General features: G+C 44.6%; 1 protein-coding gene across 1 annotated transcript; it reads left to right on the forward strand.

Annotated features, from left to right (window-relative positions):
• Nucleotides 1-319: 319 nt before the first annotated feature.
• Nucleotides 320-1,786, forward strand: LOC308295463 (putative adenosylhomocysteinase 3; the record flags this gene model as incomplete). The annotated part of the gene is made up of 1 exon (XM_080738513.1): nucleotides 320-1,786. The coding sequence occupies exon 1, from the start codon at nucleotides 371-373 to the stop codon at nucleotides 1,784-1,786; it is 1,416 nt and encodes a 471-aa protein (XP_080594639.1). The 5' UTR covers nucleotides 320-370.
• Between the last annotated feature and the right edge of the window lie 18,485 nt (nucleotides 1,787-20,271).

The following is a 20,271-nucleotide window of genomic DNA, read 5'->3' on the forward strand; positions in this document are numbered from 1 at the left end:
TGGTCGGTTGGTGGGGAAAAGGACTTAGCCGAAGTCGCAGCGAAGTCAGTTCAGGTTTTGGCAGCGAACGCAGCTGAGGTCCAGCTCGTAGACGTCGTCCCCGGCAAAGAAGTTCCATCCGGTTCCCCCCCGTGTTGACACCCTGGTTGAGATCGAGACGGAACCGCGACAACACAAGGTCGGTTCTCTCGCTATGGCGGAGCCGTCCTCGGTAAAAGAAGAGGACACGACAAACCCTGCAAAGATGAAGCAGCAACAGAACAGTGGAGGTGTAGGAGGAGGAGGGGACGATACCTCGGCCAAAGCCCCGCAGAAGAAAAAGATCCAGTTTGTTGACCAGAAAGAGGAAGGTGAAAAATGTCCGCCCAAGATGGGCCGCCGCCCGCTGTCTCCCTCTCAGTCGTCTACGGACAGCTACGGCCTGGCGGGGTCGGACACGGACAGCACGGACGACGACACGTCTCCCCGAGACCGCCGGCAGCGGAACTCCAAGGGGAACGTGGACTTCTGCGTCAAGGACATCGAACAGGCCCACTTCGGACGCAGGGAGATCGAGATCGCCGAGCAGGAGATGCCGGCCCTGATGGCCCTGAGGAAGCGGTCGCTGGACGAGAAGCCCCTGGCGGGGGCCAGGGTGGTGGGGTGCACCCACGTCACGGCCCAGACCGCCGTGCTGATGGAGACCCTGTCGGCGCTGGGCGCTCAGTGCCGCTGGGCAGCCTGCAACGTCCACTCCACCCAGAACGAGGTGGCGGCCGCCCTCGCCCAGGGAGGGTTCAGCGTGTTCGCCTGGAAGGGAGAGTCGGAGGACGACTTCTGGTGGTGCATCGAGCGCTGCGTGGACCCCCAGGGCTGGCAGCCCAACATGATCCTGGACGACGGTGGAGACCTGACCCACTGGATCTACAAGAAACACCCCGACGTGTTCAAGAACGTCAAGGGCATCATCGAGGAGAGCGTCACCGGCGTGCACCGGCTGTACCAGCTGTCCAAGGCGGGGACGCTGTGCGTTCCGGCCATGAACGTCAACGACTCGGTGACCAAGCAGAGGTTCGACAGCCTGTACTGCTGCAGGGAGTCCATCCTGGACGGCCTGAAGAGGACCACCGACGTGATGTTCGGGGGCAAGCGGGTGGTGGTGTGCGGGTACGGGGAGGTGGGCAAGGGCTGCTGCGCCGCCCTGAAGGCCATGGGCTCCGTGGTCCACGTGACGGAGATCGACCCCATCTGCGCCCTGCAGGCCTGCATGGACGGCTTCCGCACGGTGACGCTGAGCGAGGTGGTCCGGCAGGTGGACATCGTCATCACCTGCACGGGCAACAAGAACGTGGTGTCCAGGGACCACCTGGACCGCATGAAGAGCGGCTGCATCGTCTGCAACATGGGCCACTCCAACACGGAGATCGATGTGGACAGCCTGAGGAGCCCCGAGCTGACCTGGGAGAGGGTGCGCTCCCAGGTGGACCACATCATCTGGCCCGACGGCAAGAGGATCGTCCTGCTGGCCGAGGGACGCCTGCTGAACCTCAGCTGCTCCGCCGTGCCCACCTTCGTCATGTCCATCAGCACCACCACCCAGGCCCTGGCACTGATGGAGCTGCACAACGCCCCCGACGGCCGCTACAAGCAGGACGTCCACCTGCTGCCCAAGAAGATGGACGAGTACGTGGCAAGCCTGCATCTGTCCGCCTTCGACGCCCACCTCACTGAGCTGTCGGACGAGCAGGCCAAGTACCTGGGCCTGAACCGCAACGGGCCCTTCAAGCCCAACTACTACAGGTATTAAAATGGACTGGGGCTTTTCTTCAAGCCCAACTACTACATGTATTAAAATGGACTGGGGCTTTTCTTCAAGCCCAACTACTACAGGTATTAACTGGAAGGAGCGGGGCTTTTCTTGCCCACATCTTTTTGCAGTCTTCTTTTTTTGTGATTTTTATCAACATTTTGCAGGGTGGGGGAGTAGGAGGAGACGGGGAGGGGGTGGGATCTGATTGTCCAATTGTAGCTTGGCTTTCTTTTATTGGATCTGTGTTTTTGTTTTTTCAGTTTTTGAGCGGTGGTAACCTGCTCCATAGAGTGGCTGTGCGTGTGTCTGTAGCCATTTTCCTCAGCGTTTTGCCATAGCAAAATGTGTGTGTGTGTAGCATAGCCTGTACATCCTAGACTCAAATCCTAGTCTGAAGACGTTATGCAAGCACGACCACCGCTCACTTCACATTAGGTGTGATTTCTTTTTTTAATGTTAATCTTTTTACTTTAGAGCACGAGTACTGCGTCCCGTGTATGTGTTCACGCCCGTAGCCAATCAGGGAGCAGCGTTCTTGGTGATGTCACCACACACAAGTGAGACCTGATATAAATAACAAGTTTCAAGTTTGCACCTCCATTTTAGTTTATGTTCTTTTTCCAAACATTCCTTTTAATTCTGAATCAGAAGGATATGTGAAATCATTACAGGGGGAAGCTCTGTATTTAGATGTGTTTGTCTTTGTTTTGTTTTGTTCTGTTGTCTACGTTACCTTTTGGAGCTGAAGAGAGAGAGAGAAACTTAGTGTGGTTGCACTGATGAGAGTCAGTGTTCAATTCAAATTCAATGTGCTTTATTTAAGCATTAAGAAAAAATCACACCTAGTGTGAAGTGAGCAGTGCTAATTATGAGTTACATTTCCAAGTACTCATCAGGGTGGGTGGGGGAGTTCAAATATGATTATTTTGGGGGTCCCCAGTTCAATCATTTGCATCACCACTTTGTGACCTGAACTGACTCAATCACGGAAAACGTGGGAAAGGACACACAAGATGAAACTAGAAAGATGCAATTGGAAATAGTAAGTGTGGTTGCCTATGTGACTCTATCCTGCAGATTCCCTATTGACTTTACCTGTCTATCTATTCAAGGTAAAAACCCTTTCACAAATAAAGTTTATCTAGAATTAATAAAGTTTCCTCAGGACTACAGTGTGTAGCAACCACACTAGCAACTAACCTATCCATCCATCCATCCATCCATCTTCAACTTCTTATCCGAAATCGGGTCGCGGGGGTGACAGTTCCAACTGAGACCTCCAGATTTCCTTATCCTGAGCAACTTCCTCCACTCCCTCAGGGAGTATACCGAGGCGTTCCCAAGCCAGTTTGGAGATATAATCTCTCCATCTGGTCTTTGGTCTGCCACGGGGTCTCCTCCCAGTGGGACGTGCATCGAGGACCTTCCTAGGAAGGCGCTCGGGAGGCATCCGTACTAGATGCCCCAACCACCTAAGCTGACTCCTTTCCAAGTGTAGGAGCAGCGGTTCTACTCCAAGTCTCTCTCGGGTGACTGAACTTCTCACCCTGTCTCTAAGGGAGAAACCAGCCACCCGTCTGAGGAAACCCATTTCGGCCGCTTGCACCCGCGACCTTATACTTTGGGTCATGACCCACACTTCATGACCATAGGTGAGAGTAGGAACGAAGATTGCTCGGTAGACAGAGAGCTTTGCCTTCCGGCTCAACTCTTTTTTCTTCACCACAGTGCGATTTAGTGACTGCAAAACCGCTCCTGCTTCTTCGATTCACTGGCTGATCTAACGGAAACATAAACCAGAACTGCACTCTGTCGAGGTGCCAACTTGCATCCTGTGCACAAGCAGGGGTGCAAGTAGGCCATGTATGGCCTTGTTGTGCACCAGCAGAGCGCACCATGAGGTGCACTCACCTCGGGCGTCCCCAGGAATGCTGGTCCCTCATTGGCTGTTAATGATGACATTGCCAGAAATGCTGGTCCCTGATTGGGCTATACCTACCTACTGTACATAGTCCGCCGAACGCAGTACTTGCACGCTCTGCAGGTACAAGTAATTACACATAAATATTGTAATGTGTGGAGAATAGTCAGTTGTATCAGTAGTGCATACATACTGTACATCTCTCGGTCGTCCTCAGACGAGCTTCCATCGGAGTCTCCAATCGTTCCGGTTCTCCATACACCCGGCCAGCTCCGAAGAGCTTTCAGCTCCCGCATCCTTCTTCAGGACGTCCACATACGTTAACGCGGAACGTCCTCGCGATCGATGCCTGTGTGTCGGTTCCCACAGGACCAGCCTGCTGGCCGGGAGCTCCCGATGTCTGTGGCAATGGCCGGCAAGCTTCATCCTCCTAGCTGCTACCTTCTTGCTGAGCCTCGGCAGTTGCCGAGGCTCATCCGTACATGGATGTTTGAAAATATACTGTATGTGCAAGTGCAGAAACAAGGTTAGGACCTGCTTCAATACTCCAGAGCATGCAGGGGTCTTCAACGTTTTCAGGCCAAGGACCCCTTAGTCGAGAGAGAGAGATGAAGCAGGGACCCCCACAACCTGTTCATAGATTCCTTATAGTTTCATCGTTTGACGGCACAATCATCAGTGTATTTTGGATTCATGTCAATTTGTGTTTTCAGAGATTTAACCACTTGAACCGTCAATACTTAATAAACTTGACCTTTCACTCTGTTCTTATGGAATGTGAGACTGATAGGTTTGATATGTCAGGCCATCATTTGACGTTTTCTTTAATTAGATAAAAAAAATCTCGGTTTGCAGCATTTATGCATCCCTGAATTTTAACCACTTTTTTTTTTGTCCATCTCATCTCGGGTACCTGATCAGTATGCATGCAGTGCAAACAAACTCAGTGGCCTGACCTTTTTAAATGTGCCTGCCTTCACAAGCACCCATTAAAAATCACACAATCATCTCGGCGTGTTGGGGGCGCGTTGCGGGTGCAGCCAATCTATTGTAGCGAGAGTTAACCCATTTAGGTCTAGGATTATTGACCGCTTTAACAATTGAAAAATAGCAGATATACAAGCTCACAGCTGCGAGCTTGTAGATCTGCTATTTTTGAAAAATGTGGATATTTCTTTGCAAGTCTTTGAATATATCTATTTAAAAGCGAACATTTGTAACTCAAATATTTGCTTCTGGGTGGTCCCTGGAACAACATATTTTGAGATGGGGGAGTCCGCAGCCAAATACCTGTAATTTTGGGGGTCCTTGACATGAAAAAGTTTGAGAACAACATGATTTAGAAGAAGGATTTAGAAGTCGGGTCAAAGATCGGGTCAAAGATATTCAAAGACTTGCACACATTTTCAAGTTTTTTTTCAAAAATAGCAGATATACAAGCTCGCAGCGCGGCACTCGGTGCCGCGCTGTGAGCTTGTATATCTGCTATTTGTCAATTAGTTAAAGCATAAAATAATGGTTAAAGTGGTTCAAATCTAACGCGACTCGGGCACGTTCCAGGTATTTGAGAGTTAATGCCACCGGGCTCTCCTGCAGGCCCTTGAGCACCCACCTGAGTGCCATCCATGAGTGTTGTTGTGGCGTATCTCACGGTGACAACCCTCCTCACAGGGTCCCCCCTGTGACCTGTCTGGCTGTTATTACTGTATATGTATTGGCCCTCGGAGGCCTACAGGCGTCAGGGTGAAGAACATTAGCATTTTGATGTCATATTCGGTGCCACGGATGGGCCTTCGGCTCACTTTAATACGGTGTGCTTGTCTTAATGGTCCTTGGTGGGATCATTGATGAGTGCATGTGTTTCTAATGAGCTGAGGACTTGGTTATGCTAATTAATGTACGACTCAGGAAGTCACACCCAGGATTCAGGAATAAACAATCTAATATCTGTTGAATTGGACATGAAACAAGCTGGGGGAAGTTATTGGTGCTTAGTATCTGATATGAACACATCTATCTCTATCCACTATATTTCCACACTCACTCCAGAGGGCCACATTGCATATACTGTCAAAAATAGCCTATATACAAGCTCAAAACATGCTGTGACGTGTTTTGAGCTTGTAGATCAGCTATTTTTTCTATTTTTTCATTGTAATCATCAATTGTGTTTTTGCTATTTTTTTATTGGAATCCTGAAAAGTAACCTTTTTATTATGCATGTCTATGTTCTTATGTTAACTTCATGAACATAAATACAAATACATTGGACATAAAAAATACAATAAAATACTAGTCAGCTACAAATATAGACTGAAGTAATGAAAGCGGTTCAGTTTTTCCATGTTTGGTATTGTAACAGCTGAAATCAATAATATCAGTATTCAAATTATTAACCTGTGGGCCGCATTAAGTGAAGGTGGGGGCCGCATGTGGCCCCCGGGCCACCAGTTGCCCATGTATGATCTACACTGCCTGTCTGTCTGTCTGTCTGTCTGTCTGTCTGTCTGCCTGCCTGCCTGCCTGCCTGCCTGCCTGCCTGTCTGTCTGCCTGCCTGCCTGCCTGCCTGCCTGCCTGCCTGCCTGCCTGCCTGTCTGTCTGTCTGTCTGTCTGTCTGTCTGTCTGTCTGTCTGTCTGTCTGCCTGCCTGTCTGTCTGTCTGTCTGTCTGTCTGTCTGTCTTGTAAAGAATCTGAGCTTATCAAGGAAGATCGTTGTCTTCTGGCTTCCAGGCCACACGCATTGCAAGCTTGTAGATCGGCTTCAAATAGCCCTCGTTGTCAGGTGGAAACCTTGTATGTTCAAAACCGTTCGTTTCGTTTTTATCATTTAAAAAATATATATATTTGGAATAGGGAAAATAGCAGATCTACAAGCACACAACGCCTCGCATCAGATCTGCTATTTTCACTAGTTTTATGCAGCAGTCTTATATGGTGAGGCAGGGCTTAGATTTTTGAAGAAAAAAAAAGAATAGCAAATTTTAAACTTGGAGATACGAAGTCTCTGCCGGACAGTGAGCATATATGCAGGTATATTATGTTTATATGTTTATATAATATGTTTATATGTTTATATAATATGTTATACAGTATGTTTATATAATGTCACAAACTGTGCAACCCTAGCTGCTACTACTGTACAAGGGCTACTGTTCTACCCAGGGACGTGCTGGCCATTGGGAAAAGCGGGACAACTCCCGAACGGCCGGTTCATTCCCGGACGGTCCAGGCCGGCCATTAGGAAAAAAAAATGTCGGCTTTCGTTCCATTTTGGGGGCTGGGCGGCCAACAAAGTAAATCGTCACTTATTGGGCAGAAACCTCGTATCTCCAAGTTTCAAATTGATTAATTTTTTCGCAAAGCAAAGCAATGCCCTGCTTCATCATACAAGGCCGTTGCACAAAAGTAGTGAAAACAGCCGATCTACAAGCACACAATGCCTCGCGGTGCGAGGCGTTGTGTGCTTGTAGATCGGCTGTTTTCACTAGTTTAATACTTTTTTAAATGATAAATACAAAACAAACGGTTTTGGACATACAAGGTTTGTCATGATCTGAAATGGCAAATCTTTGAGTAGCAGCAGCCCTATAGAGAGAGATCTCTCTATAGCACACAATGAGGGCCTCTCCAACTCTTTTTCCCGGGCTGAATCAGGGGCCCAGCACGTCCCTGGTTCTACACCAGCAGCACTGATGAATAGGGATGGAGCTCCTTCATTTTCATTGATTATGAGCACCTTATCAATCCTGCTTATTGAGCCGGGCTTTTATCCAGACCACTATTGAGCGTTTTATAATATTTTGTGAGACGTGAAACGACAAATTCTGAACAGATGTGGTATTTTCTTTTATTGGCCAGTTGTTGTGACTGTGAGTTTGGTGGCTGGACCAGCACCATCTATGAAGATGACAACTGACAAAAGTAACAATTATCATTACTAAAACAATCATTCATTAGTGTGCAATAAGACGTTAAATGGCTTTATATTATGAATAGTACTGTAATAATGTCTTGATCGCCTCTTTTCTTGAACATGACGTCATGAGCATCTATGCTTGATAACAAGCTTGATAAGCCCAAAGCTTATTGATACCGGGTACTCAATAAATGTGTTATCGGGTTTGTAGCGGGCCCTTGCTTCGAACTCCATCCCTACTGATGATGTACTGCAGTGTTTCTCAACCACTGGTCCTGGGGACCTTTGGTGTGCGAAGGGTCAACTGGTCAAGTGTGCCCCTTGAAACTGCTTGAAAGCCAGTATTGTATTTATCATTTTAAAAATGATTTAAACTAGTGAAAACAGCAGATCTACAAGCACACAACGCCTCGCGGTGCGAGGCGTTGTGTGCTTGTAGATCTGCTGTTTTCACTATTGTTGTGCGACAGCCTTGTATGATGAAGCAGAGCTTTACTTTGCGAAGAAACGTACACATTTGAAACTTGGAGATACAAGGTTTCTTCCCGACAGTGACGATATTTCCACCCCCGTATTATGTTGGTGTGCCCATGGATTCTTGGGACATGAAAAGTGTGCCCATGCAGAAAAAAAGGTTGAGAAACACTGATGTACTGTACTCGTCCAAAAAAAAGAGGAAAATAAATCATCACTTCAAGGATCTTCTCTATAAAGTATAAACAACCCTGTCCAAATAGGACTCCTCCTGCAGCATCTGGCAGCGTTTCAGTACGGGAACATAAAGCCACATAACTGTGAAGCTCAGTGATCTATGTCCAGGCGTGTAGCGCTGAAGATGGTGGCAGCTTTTAACTCATTCTGTGCCTATCCCGAACATGTTCGGCTTTATTTCAATCCAATACAATTTTTTTTTATTGATTGACTTATCCTGAGCTGCTTACGTAGAGTCGTGGGTGGTCCTGGCTCGTCCTACGCTAGCCAGCTAGCCATTTTACATGGTCCGACGATATATTCCATTAAAAATGGTTTAAAATACATTTTTGAGCCCCCCAATGTTCACCAAATGTTCAGCGCCGCTTCCGGAACGACGTCCAGTGTGCCTATCCCGAACATGTTCGGCTTTTTTAATTAAATGAATAAAATGATCCGAGGCCTTCTGAAGCCTGAGCCTAAATTTAAAATCCAGTGTTCCAAATCCGGGGGCTCCATGCCGGCCGTTGGCCGCGAACGGCGCCGCGAATCGCCGCCGAATCCAATGAAAAACCACATCTTTGGAGGCCCATATCTCTGGATTGTGTTTTTAGGGATGTGGCGCGAGGTTTATTTACGGCGAAATCGCCGAAAAATGATCTTTAAAATGACAAAATGGGAATAGCTATTCTGTTAGCATTATCATCCGGGACCTTTTCATGACGTGCACGAATGTGAGCACGCGCGTCACTGCAACGTGAGCCCCCGGATGCTAATGCAGTCCCCTATGGGAGAAAGTCTGGCATTCTTTGGTGCCCTCTAGGGGCTGGCACTGGAAGCGTTAAAAGACCCATTGAAGGGGTTTTCTGTTTCTTTTCTCTGCTGGCATCAGGCCTTGTGGAGAGAGAATTTATCCATGTATTATTAGACCAAAGGTCTCATAGCGCTGCAACACTTAATCAAACGCGAATCAATTTAAATGACTGTGTGTGCGTGTGCGCGCGCGCGTGCGTGCGTGCGTGTGTGTGTGTAAATACCACAGAGCGTATATTCTTCATCTTGCCATTTTACAGCTTGCTGTGACCTTTCAGAACATCACAAGGTTGTGTACAGTTGTGTTTGAACTACACAGTGTGTGCGTGTGTGTATGCGTGTGTGTGTGTGTGTGTGTGTGCGTGCGTGCGTGCGTGTGTGCGTGCGTGCGTGCATGTGTGTACAGTTGTTTGTGAAGTACACAATGTGTGTACACTTGTCATTCCTCCAACGTGGCTTCCTGTAACCACGGTAACCAGGTCAAAACATAAAGGTCTAGGAAAACAAGGACTGGTCCACATCATCACTTTAAACCAGGGGTCTTCAACAGGGGGTCCGGGACCCCTATAGGGGGTCCTCAGAGTTACCACAGGGGGTCCTCCAAATCTTTGTGTGATAGATGCTTTTTTTGTCTCCTTTCTTATATTAACCACTTGAACCCTAGCGTCCATATTCTGAGAACTGTAGCCAAAAATAGTAGATCTACAAGATCTGCTTGATTGTTGTACTTCTTTGTTTACATTCACCATGGTAACGTGGCTGCACGTTGAGCCATGACATCACATGTTTTGTCATTTCCTGCGTTGCTCCTGTTCACATGGAGACGCGAGGAGATTTCCACCCTGGAAGGCGGTTTCACTTTGTTGCGTTTTCAACCCCCGAACACACTGTGGTCGTCTAAACGTCTGGCATATCTGACATTTTATTTGACCGTTTTCTATAGAAAACGGTCAAAATCTGAACAGCACAACAGTCGTCTGAACAGCACAACAGTCGTCTGAACAGCACAACAGATAAGGATGGAACCGTTTCTGTTCTTACTCACGCTGTGTCTCATTGGCCAGCTGATGAAACCTGTCTACCAATGACATCATCGATGGGGATTCCAAGCTAATGGAAACTACAACCGTTCTCTTGTTTGAAACGACCAGACCTGCCAAGCGATTTGTTCAACTGGTTGGCTGCATGCAGAACAGCTAAACACTTAAATGTAATTACATGTAAACCCAGGAGCAAATATGCCCGCAGTTATACATACACTCCACTATATGTGGCACTGTCACTTTAGGCCAGGGGTAAATATATGCCTGCAGTTCTATGTTAACCCCACTGTGTGGCACTGCCACTTTAAGAGCTCCATGTGTGGGGGTCAAGGGTTACACGGTGGAAGTGTTGAATGAAAACAAACAACCTGTGATGTGGAGGATTCTGTGACATCACATTATCCTGGTAAACATGCTTTACTTTCATGGTATGTTTTCATTCTGTGAAGACAATATCCTGGTAAAAATGCTTTACTTTCATGGTATGTTTTCATTCTGTGACATCACATTATCCTGGTAAACATGCTTTACTTTCATGGTATGTTTTCATTCTGTGACATCACATTATCCTGGTAAAAATGCTTTACTTTCATGGTATGTTTTCATTCTGTGACATCACATTATCCTGGTAAAAATGCTTTACTTTCATGGTATGTTTTCATTCTGTGACATCACATTATCCTGGTAAACATGCTTTACTTTCATGGTATGTTTTCATTCTGTGAAGACATTATCCTGGTAAAAATGCTTTACTTTCATGGTATGTTTTCAGATACACGTGTAAGCACATCCTTAGTGCAGTAATAGTCATATTTGTTGTGGGTTGGAGTTAAGATGATTTAGAATGCATGTTGGTGTTTGCAAAAAAAAAAAAAAAAAAAAAAGTTTTGATGCATTGGCTGCCTATGGGAGGTATTGCAACCCTAGATTCATCCAATTATAAAAAAATCTAGTGTTGCAATTTGCGGCTAGGCCCCCCCTATGAATGTTCTTCATGTGGGGGAAGGTGGTTTCAAGGCCCCCCCACCATGGGCTGTAGTAACTCGTTTCTGGCTTTTCCATATAATTTAAAGAGAACACAGTAAACCAAGTTACAGACCACCATCGTCCTGGGAAATAAAGACCCCCAAAGATAATGTGTGTCCTGTGCCACTCACTGTATGCCAGGCGGGCACATCATGTGCACACATAGACATCAAAGGGGGCTTGAGCCCCTGCCCTTTTACCTGTCTGTAAAAAGTGCCCTCTCTCCAGACCATGAATGCAGTTTTCACTATTGATAAGATTAAAATGTTTAACACGGTATAGATATCATTTTCAGTGTCAATGTCATGATGTTTTGAACAACTAACTAACGCCTGCAGGAGAATGACGCTGAGAGATGCCAATCAGGTCACAATGCCCAGGACACAGGATAACAAAATGATATTGTCAAGCCATGATATCTGGCCTGGCTACTGGGCCAAACAACACGAAAACATCTGATATCCATGTTATGTTTAATTGTCCAATCAGAATGTGACTAATGTATTCTGTAACTCCATATATCTGTAAAATCATTATGCTTTGTACTGAGAGCTACGATGGGTGATTTTGCTCTACTGTACTTGCTGTACAGTACTTTGAACTCTGACTATATTTGCAATACAACTTAACAGAAAACGCATATTCCCCGGTGTGGTCTCCCTTTATTGTGTCTTCAAATCAATATGGGATATTCATTGACTCTGACAAACTGTGGTTTTACTCTGTGGGTGGAAACGTCTTCTGGAGAAGGAATATACAAATATGGGAATTAAACCAAAATCCCATCAACTATGGTGAAAGAAATGCAAATTCACTCTTTCCATGCCATACCTGAAGGCAGCATTCAAGAGATTTGCCTTGTCCAAACTCTCCCTCTCTGCCCTCTCTATGTAGAAATCCATACTGTACACCACATCTCCAGTATCGACTTGATTATGTTCTTCACTTGTTTAGTTTAGTGTGGTATCAACTATCAAGCACCGGAAATAGCCGACCTCCAAGCTCACCGTGACGCGTTCTGAGCTTGGAGGTCTGCTATTTTCAATATGAATTTTGTCAGCCCCTGCCTCTTTCATTCTCTGCACGTCCCTGTAAATACTGTACCAGAACACCACACTAGTGTGCAGCCTCCTTTCATGCTGTTTGTAGTTTAAAACAATTAACCCATTAACAATTTTGCTGCCATTTTAAGCATAGCTGTACTAAGCAGCTGCCAAATTGTCCTTACCTTTTAACGTGGGCACGCGCACGCATCGTGCACAATCTGTGCGCGACTCATAGACGTGTAGACTCGGTGACAGCTTTCGAATAAAAAAAAACCCATTGAAATAGACATATCCGTTGCCACGCTGTATCCCTGCTTATCCACCAGTGTTTACATGAAAAACATTGAAAAAAGCCAGCTGTGCGCTATGGTAACACGTGGACACGTTCGCGCACAAAACGCACAATATGTGCGGGGATCATAATCCAGGCGTGTAGAGACTGGATCAAAGTTTCCAAACGCAAAAATCGGATTGAAAAACGAGCGTTCCATCGCCGAATAGCTTCCTCTTCTGATACAATGTAAACCAATGGAGGCGGGACTATGGCCCAGGCTCAGACTGGATACGGAAAGCTAGATCCGGTCCAGACCGGAAATACGGCAGTACAAGTACAGTAAAAACTAAATATGTTGTACAGCACAAAAAAGGAACACCCCAAAACCCCTTGTGGTCTTGTTTCCGTTGAAGGTCCTTGGTATTCAATTCATCAACAATACCCCAAAATGGCCTCTGAACGGCTGGTTGATCGGATGCACCGATCGGATTGGATCGGTGAATTTACCTTTTGATCTAAACCACCGATTATCGCCGATCATGCTTTGATCGGCCCGATCCGATCCATTGCCGATTGATCGGTAACATCTCTAGTCATCATGAGTCCTTGTGCTGGCATTACAGGCGGCACGCTCACTCGTCTGTAGTGAAAATAAAAGATACAGTTTCGCTACTCACCAAAACAAAGACGCATTTGGGGAGTTGAAAGCCTACTTTACTTAGTAGCCTAAAAAAAAATTAGGCTAAATCTAAAACAAATTGCAATAGTAGCAAACTCAACTGATTTTGTATCCTCAATATGTCCTTAGTGAGAGAAAAAAAGTCCCAAGGAATCCCATCAGGGGAAAGTTTTGAAAACGACCTACCTACCTTCACTTACTATACACTACAGTGTAGTGTATAGTAAGTAGGCTACTATTGCAATTTGTTTTAGGTTTTTTCATATAATGACTGGACTATTAGCTGTGTACAGCAGATGCTCCGCAAGCTTCGTAGCCGACGTTAAAGAGTACACTGTAAACACTTTCTTTTGTAATAGACTTTTTTTCACACTGTAAAAACTTTTTCTTTTGTAATATACTATTTTAGTGAAAAATAAAAACTACAAAAAGGAGAAAGTGACAGGATGAGCATATAAGGAGGGGAGGAGGTAGAAAAGACCACTGGCCACTATTTCTGACATGGCTGCAAGCACTATAGCACAATATATTACCACAGGTCTACTACTAAATAGTAGTTTTAAATAATTGTAGTGGAATAAAAGTACATTTGAAGTTGACAGCTATACCACTGTGGGTGTGGTTTGACTTGGGGGGAGTGATTTAGGGGTGTAGGTAAGTACCTATTGTCCCTCCCATTGTCACACCCACTTCTGGCTACCTAGAGGTGTCAAAACTCAAAATTTTAAGGCAACAAACTTCAGAAAACTTTTAAGTTAGACAATCAAACATAAAACTTTGTTTTGCTTAAATTGGTTTAGTTGGTTTATCTTAACATTTAGTTGGTTTATCTTAACATTTTAAGTTGCCTCAGCTTTTATAATGTTTGCTTAACTTAAAATTCTAAGTTGCCCTAAACTTAAACGTTTTCTGAAGTTTGTTGCCTTAAAATGTTGAGTTTTCCCAACTTTTTATTTTTTACAGTGTGATGTAGGACGTTCATTTAAAATGCTGATGCCAAAGCTTTTGTACTTTTACTCAAGATAAAATGTTGAAGGTAAATCTTCAGAGATCAGTAGGACTCGGTGTTGTCATGATCCTGTGGGTGTGGAGGGGGAGTCGGGTGACTGTTTCTTTCCTTTGTCTCCTGCCAGACATGTTGCTGTGCCAGGCGGGTCGACCGTTCATTCCAGTGTGTTGTTGTGGTCGTGGACCCCTGGGAGACAGACCGTTCATTCCAGTGTGTTGTTGTGGTCGTGGACCCCCGGGAGACAAAGCGCGTTAAGACTTTCATTTCCTGCAGAGAGTCTGGCGCGCACCGAAAGGTCACGGAAAGGTCACATTGGCCAGCGGTCGCCGTGGCGATGATGACGTGCGCGACCAGGGCTGATCGTAGGGCAAGAGGAAATAACAGAACACAGCCTGGAGATGTTTGGAAAGCGGCATGTTGACGCCGACAGGCTGCTTTCACTGCAAAGATTGGCTGCTGAGAGAAATTAGACAGCAGTACTGATTTCAACAGCAAATGTTGATTTAGCTTTAGTCTTTTGAATAAAAAGATAGTTTTAGTCGTATTCTAGTCGACTAAATGTACAGTTGATTTTGTTTGCAAAAATGTATTTTTAGGCAGGCCTTGATAAGCGACGTAATTTCTTTTTTTTAAAACATCTGTTTATTCATGTTTTTCTTGCACCAACTCTCCTGAACTTGAATGCAGGATCTCATGTTGGCGGTCGGCTGTTTTTGATGTTTTCAGCAAAAAGGCCCTTTTAGAAATGTCAGCCCCTGCCTCTCTAACATTCTCTGCACGTCCCTGTATGTGTTTTGGAAAACCTGTAGGAGCAAAAAGTGAGCTTTGAAGAAAACACCAGATTTACGATGACTGTATGACAGGCTCAAGTGCACAGAAGCTAGAGAGTCACTCAAAGAGTGAATTCCTGGAGGATTAGAGATGACCTCTCCGACGTCTTCCCTGTGCATAGAGTCCCAGCACCCTGGAGCTCACTGGATCCGTCACGCATTCCTTACCATCGGCATCCCACTCCCAGGCGCGACCGCAGTTTTCCCGGTAAACCTGAGCGCAATGGTGGGGCGCGTGTGGGGAACACGCACCACTGACTATTGCCGACGATGGAGAGGTTATACAGTATAGCTTTATGTATTGAGAATGAGAGCCACTCTTGCCGAAGAGACTCGTCGCCAATTGCAAGTTATTTGGGGCCGTGGTGATAACCTCTTCTTCCCACTACTAGACTAAGGATTTATATTGTCTGTGTTATTGTTTACAACCACAATTATTCACGTGTGGAAAGATTGCGGTTCCACTAGTTTTACTAGTAGGCTAGTGTAGGCTTAGAAGCCTTTTCAGAAGTTAATTTAATGTTTTCCATTTAATGATTTCCTTTATCCTCATCTAATCTTGCCTAATGCACACAGCTGTTTTTGCCAGGTTTTAAAGCCTAGTAGGCTTTTCAGAAGTTAATTTAATGTTTTCCATTTAATGATTTCCTTTATCGTCATCTTGCGCTAATGTACACAACTGTTTTCACCAGGTTTTAAGGTCTTATTTTAGTTGTTTCTCATAAGCTTGCGACCCTCCTTGCCCATCGGCCCCCACCGTTGCGCTCAGGTTCACCGGGAAAACTGCGGCTCAAGCACAGGCACCGCTGCATTCCTTACTATCAGCATCCCACTCTCACTCCCAAGCCCCAAGCACAGGCTCTTCCTCCCCCAAATTACGTTTCTGTCCTCCTAATATGATTTAAGCCCTATGAACGTAGCACATTTCATTAAACTATTATCTGTACTTTAGTTGAAGTATTTGTTGTTTTGGAAGCATACAGGATGACTTTCACTCACAAAGACAATTATTGTACTTTTGAGCGGTGCCTCAGTCAGCACTCCAATGCTTGTGTGTGTGTGTACGTGTGTGTGTGTGTGTGTGTGTGTGTGTGTGTGTGTGTGTGTGTGTGTGTGTGTGTGTGTGTGTGTGTGTGTGTGTGTGTGTGTGTGTGTGTGTGTGTGTGTGTGTGTGTGTGTGTGTGTGTGTGTGTGTGTGTGTGTTTGCAGTATGCTCACATGCCTCGTATGAGTAGCAACAGTTGCAGTAAAAAATCATATCGTTTAACAGTGCTCAAAGGCACTGCTCACTTAACTGGGTGTGGTTTGTATTCCATTATATTTCTAGGTAGAACCCCTAGTTCAGAACGTGTTAAATAAATACAAGCTCACAGCGAGCCACACTGTGATGCATTTGTGAGATTGTGGATTGGGTTTCACAGTTTGTGAAAATGTTTGAAAATGTCTGATTCTTTGAGGGGATTTTTTTTAGACATTTCAACGCAGCAAACATGTATTTAAAAATTAACTAAAAGCACAATCGCTCTTTCGATGTGTCATTCTTTCCACAACCAGCGTCGGCAGGTTAGCTACTCACCCGCGTCAGGGTTAGGCCTACTGAGGTTAGAGTCAGGGTTTGGGTTTATGTTCTTTTTCAATGTTCTTTTTTTATTTTTTGAGACATTTCAACACAGCAAACATGGATTTAAAAAAATTTACTAAAAGCACAAGTTACTCCAGTACTTTAACTCAATTACAAATGTGACTGCATGTGCTCCGCCCCTTCTTCCCTCCTCCTAATATGGTTATCTTAGTTCCTGTGAACGGCACATTTCATTAAGCCTAGAAAACCGGATTAAAGATTTTTTTTCCTGCAGGCTGGAACTGAAGAGGCTCTGGAAGCAGCTGGCCCATCTCATTATAGGATTTAGGCCTAGAATTATTGAATGCTTTAACTATTGAAAAATAGCAGATCTACAAGCTCACAGCGCAGGCACCGAGTGCCGCGCTGTGAGCTTATAGATCTGCTATTTTTGAAAAAGCCGTGAAAATGGGTGCAAATCTTTAAATATATGTATTTTCAAAGCGAACGTTTGTGTCTCAAATATTGCTTCTGGGTGGTCCCTGGAACGAAATATTTTGAGATGGGGGTCCGTGGCCAAATACATGTAATTTTGGGGGTCCTTCACATGAAAAGGTTTGAGAACCACTGACATAGTAGTCTCTCAAGAACAGACTAACTGAGTTAAGTGAAAAGGACCTTTTCTTTGACGATGGCAGGGCCAGATTGCTGACATAGAAACACAGGTTTTTTCAAAAAACCTTAGAAGGATTCAAAAGACACTTATAGAATCGGGTCTAAATTAAAATGTTCACGATTTTTCAAAAATAGCAGATCTACAAGCTCGCAGCGCGCGCTGTGAGCTTGTATATCTGCTATTTGTCAATAGTTAAAGCATAAAATAATGATAAGCAATAATGTGTACCCGTTCTAAATGGGTTAAATTATGATATAATTATATCCTGTTGGAGACACTGTGCAAACGCTGAAGCGGGGGACACTTTAAATCTCACTGAACCAGTGTCCTTATACTGGGGTGAACGTTTGGTGAAACACCTGATCTACAAGCTACATGTTGGTGAAACACCTGATCTACAAGCTACATGGACACGTGGAGTTGGATATTCTGAAGTGGTGGCTAGCAGGGATGGGACGATAAGAGATATTATTGTTTATCGTGATAAAAAAATAAATAAAAAATATTGTGATATCGTCCTCCGTCATGCACTGGGATCAATTTACCTTTTATTTGCCGTGCTGCATATCCGGTATCCACTTACACCCTCTAGAATTGGTAAAAGGTACTTATAACATAGGCTATGTACTTGATACAGTCTTTTTTTTTCACTCTACCAAATCCCTTTGCCATAAAATAGCCGATCTACAAGCTCACAACTTTTTCAAAACGCAACACGTAAGCTTGTAGATCGGCTATTTTTTGGGCAAATGTTCCGCCCCAGGATAATGGATGTCGGGGATATTTTAATTATCGCGATAATATCGTAAATCGTGACACAATAATCGCGATATGACGTTTTCATATCGTCCCATCCCTTTTTTGGGTCGGTAGGGTGAATTTGCACGATTCTAACTGGGTAAAACAGTGACTAAAGGCTCTAACAGAGTCCAGGGTGAATAGCTATTCACTTCACCACGGTGTAGTTGTGTAGCTATCACCTAAAAATACATAACAAAGCCTAGGTAATAGCTAGAAAACTACAATGCGGTGAAGTGAATAGCTCTTCACCCTGGACTCTGATAGAGGCTTTACTCATACTCATACTGATCTATCTAGATATCATGAAGAAAATTATAAATATAATATAGCCTACAGATATAGTTATAGGAATAACCTATAATATTTAGGGACTTGTCTTTAATAGACTGCATAGACAGAGACAATGCATGCTGTGAGCTTGTAGATCAGCTATTTTCTATCTTACTTCATAAATAGGCCAGTGTTTTCTAAGATAATTTCTTAGATCTTTTATTTTATTTATTCGTGAATTTAGAAGGAAAAAAACATTTCTTTATTTTAAATCATTAAATGTTATTCTTTTTGGGGGAGAATGTTTTTTGAATGTTTTTAAATGATACAAAACTAAATTTAGGAAAACAAACATTAAGGGACCCATAAAAATGTTTTCGCGACCCACAAATGGGTCCCAACCCAGTGCTTGGGAAACAGTGTTGTCAAACCACAGACGATTGTTGTATTCTCCGCTTTGAGAACTGTCTGTGACTGCCTCATTTTTCTCTCACCCTCTCTCTGCACCATCTTAAAATAAATGCGAGAAATCTCTGTTCTGTCTAATAAGAGGCAGATGGAACGGCATGATATCGTTGATTAGCTCGCGTGTGGAGTTCTCCACTAACGCTATGGACCAGAGCTAATTTAGCGTTAGCATGTAGCAAAACTATCGCAACACACCGTTGAGGAAAATCAACAAACGTGGGCTATAATCGATGTCACTTCACCGCATTGATGCAGAATAGCGACCGCATCGCGATACAAGCGAATTAAAAAGTCCAATCCACAACTACACCACACTATCTATCAACGACGACAACCTAGCCAAGTTTATTTACTATGTGCTCCATTTGAGCTCCGCTCCGTCTGTGACTGACTGTATGCAGACTGGCTGAGCGCTCCGTCCAGCGCTGCCGGCTGCAGGCACTGGACACAGTCAAGCATGGGTGTTGACGTCACAGGCAAGAGAAAGCGAGCGCTTGATTTGTCCAAAAATAAAACGACCATATCCCCCAGCCACCTTCACCACTACTGCACTGACAAACTGGACGGAGCCAAGAGGAGAAAAAAGCGCTCCTCTTCTCACTGCCGCTCAACGCAGCCTAGATGACATGACACCCCCCCACCCCCCCAAATATTTGGACTAAAAGATGCATGTACCAAACACATTTTTCAAAAGCAAAACTACTCCGCATCAAGGAGTTTATTAGGTAGGCCCTAAAAGTATGTCCTTGAGCGCAGGGGAATATTTTGGGGTTGAAACTGTTTCCGGTGAATAGTTCCGGCCAAATTGTAGTCTTTGAGTACTACAACATGACGTGTTGTGGTTTCCGCTCCAGACCGGTTACAAGCCCGAAAAGTGAAGTGATCCCAGACTAGACTTCTTCTAGTCTAAAAATCATTAGTCTGCTCTCTTTATGAATGGTCTGTTTTGGCTTAATGTTCACCCCAAAGTAAGGACCATTATTGGGGTGAACATTATTTGAGTCACAGGCTATTTTCAGCTGATTGATTTATTAGAACAGGGGTTTTCAAAGTGGGTGACGGGGCACCTTGGGGTTTTTGTTGTTTTTGACTTTTTACAGAGGTCAGTTTCAAGTTGTAGCCCCCCTATAAGTGAGTGTTCTTTCGTAGCGCTTTTAACCCTGCAAGACCCGAATTAATTTCTACTTGGCAAGTCCTATTCAGAGGATAATGTAATGTTTTTTTTAAAGAAGATGTTTTGTGGATATTCTTCACAATAATAACATATGTACATGTTCTAGACATTCTAATGATCACCAAAACATTATTACAGGCATTTTACTTATGTTTTGTGAGGAATAGCTCTCTCAGTGGTTTGACGCTAACGTTATTGCCGGCAAATAAGCAACATCTTCGCCAGGAATCAGACTGTATCAGACATGAGTGACAGACTGTCGTAAACCAAACCAGACAGAGCCT

The sequence above is a fragment of the Nannobrachium achirus genome (assembly GCF_963921795.1).
Source record: "Nannobrachium achirus genome assembly, chromosome: 2".
Lineage (NCBI taxonomy): Eukaryota > Metazoa > Chordata > Actinopteri > Myctophiformes > Myctophidae > Nannobrachium > Nannobrachium achirus.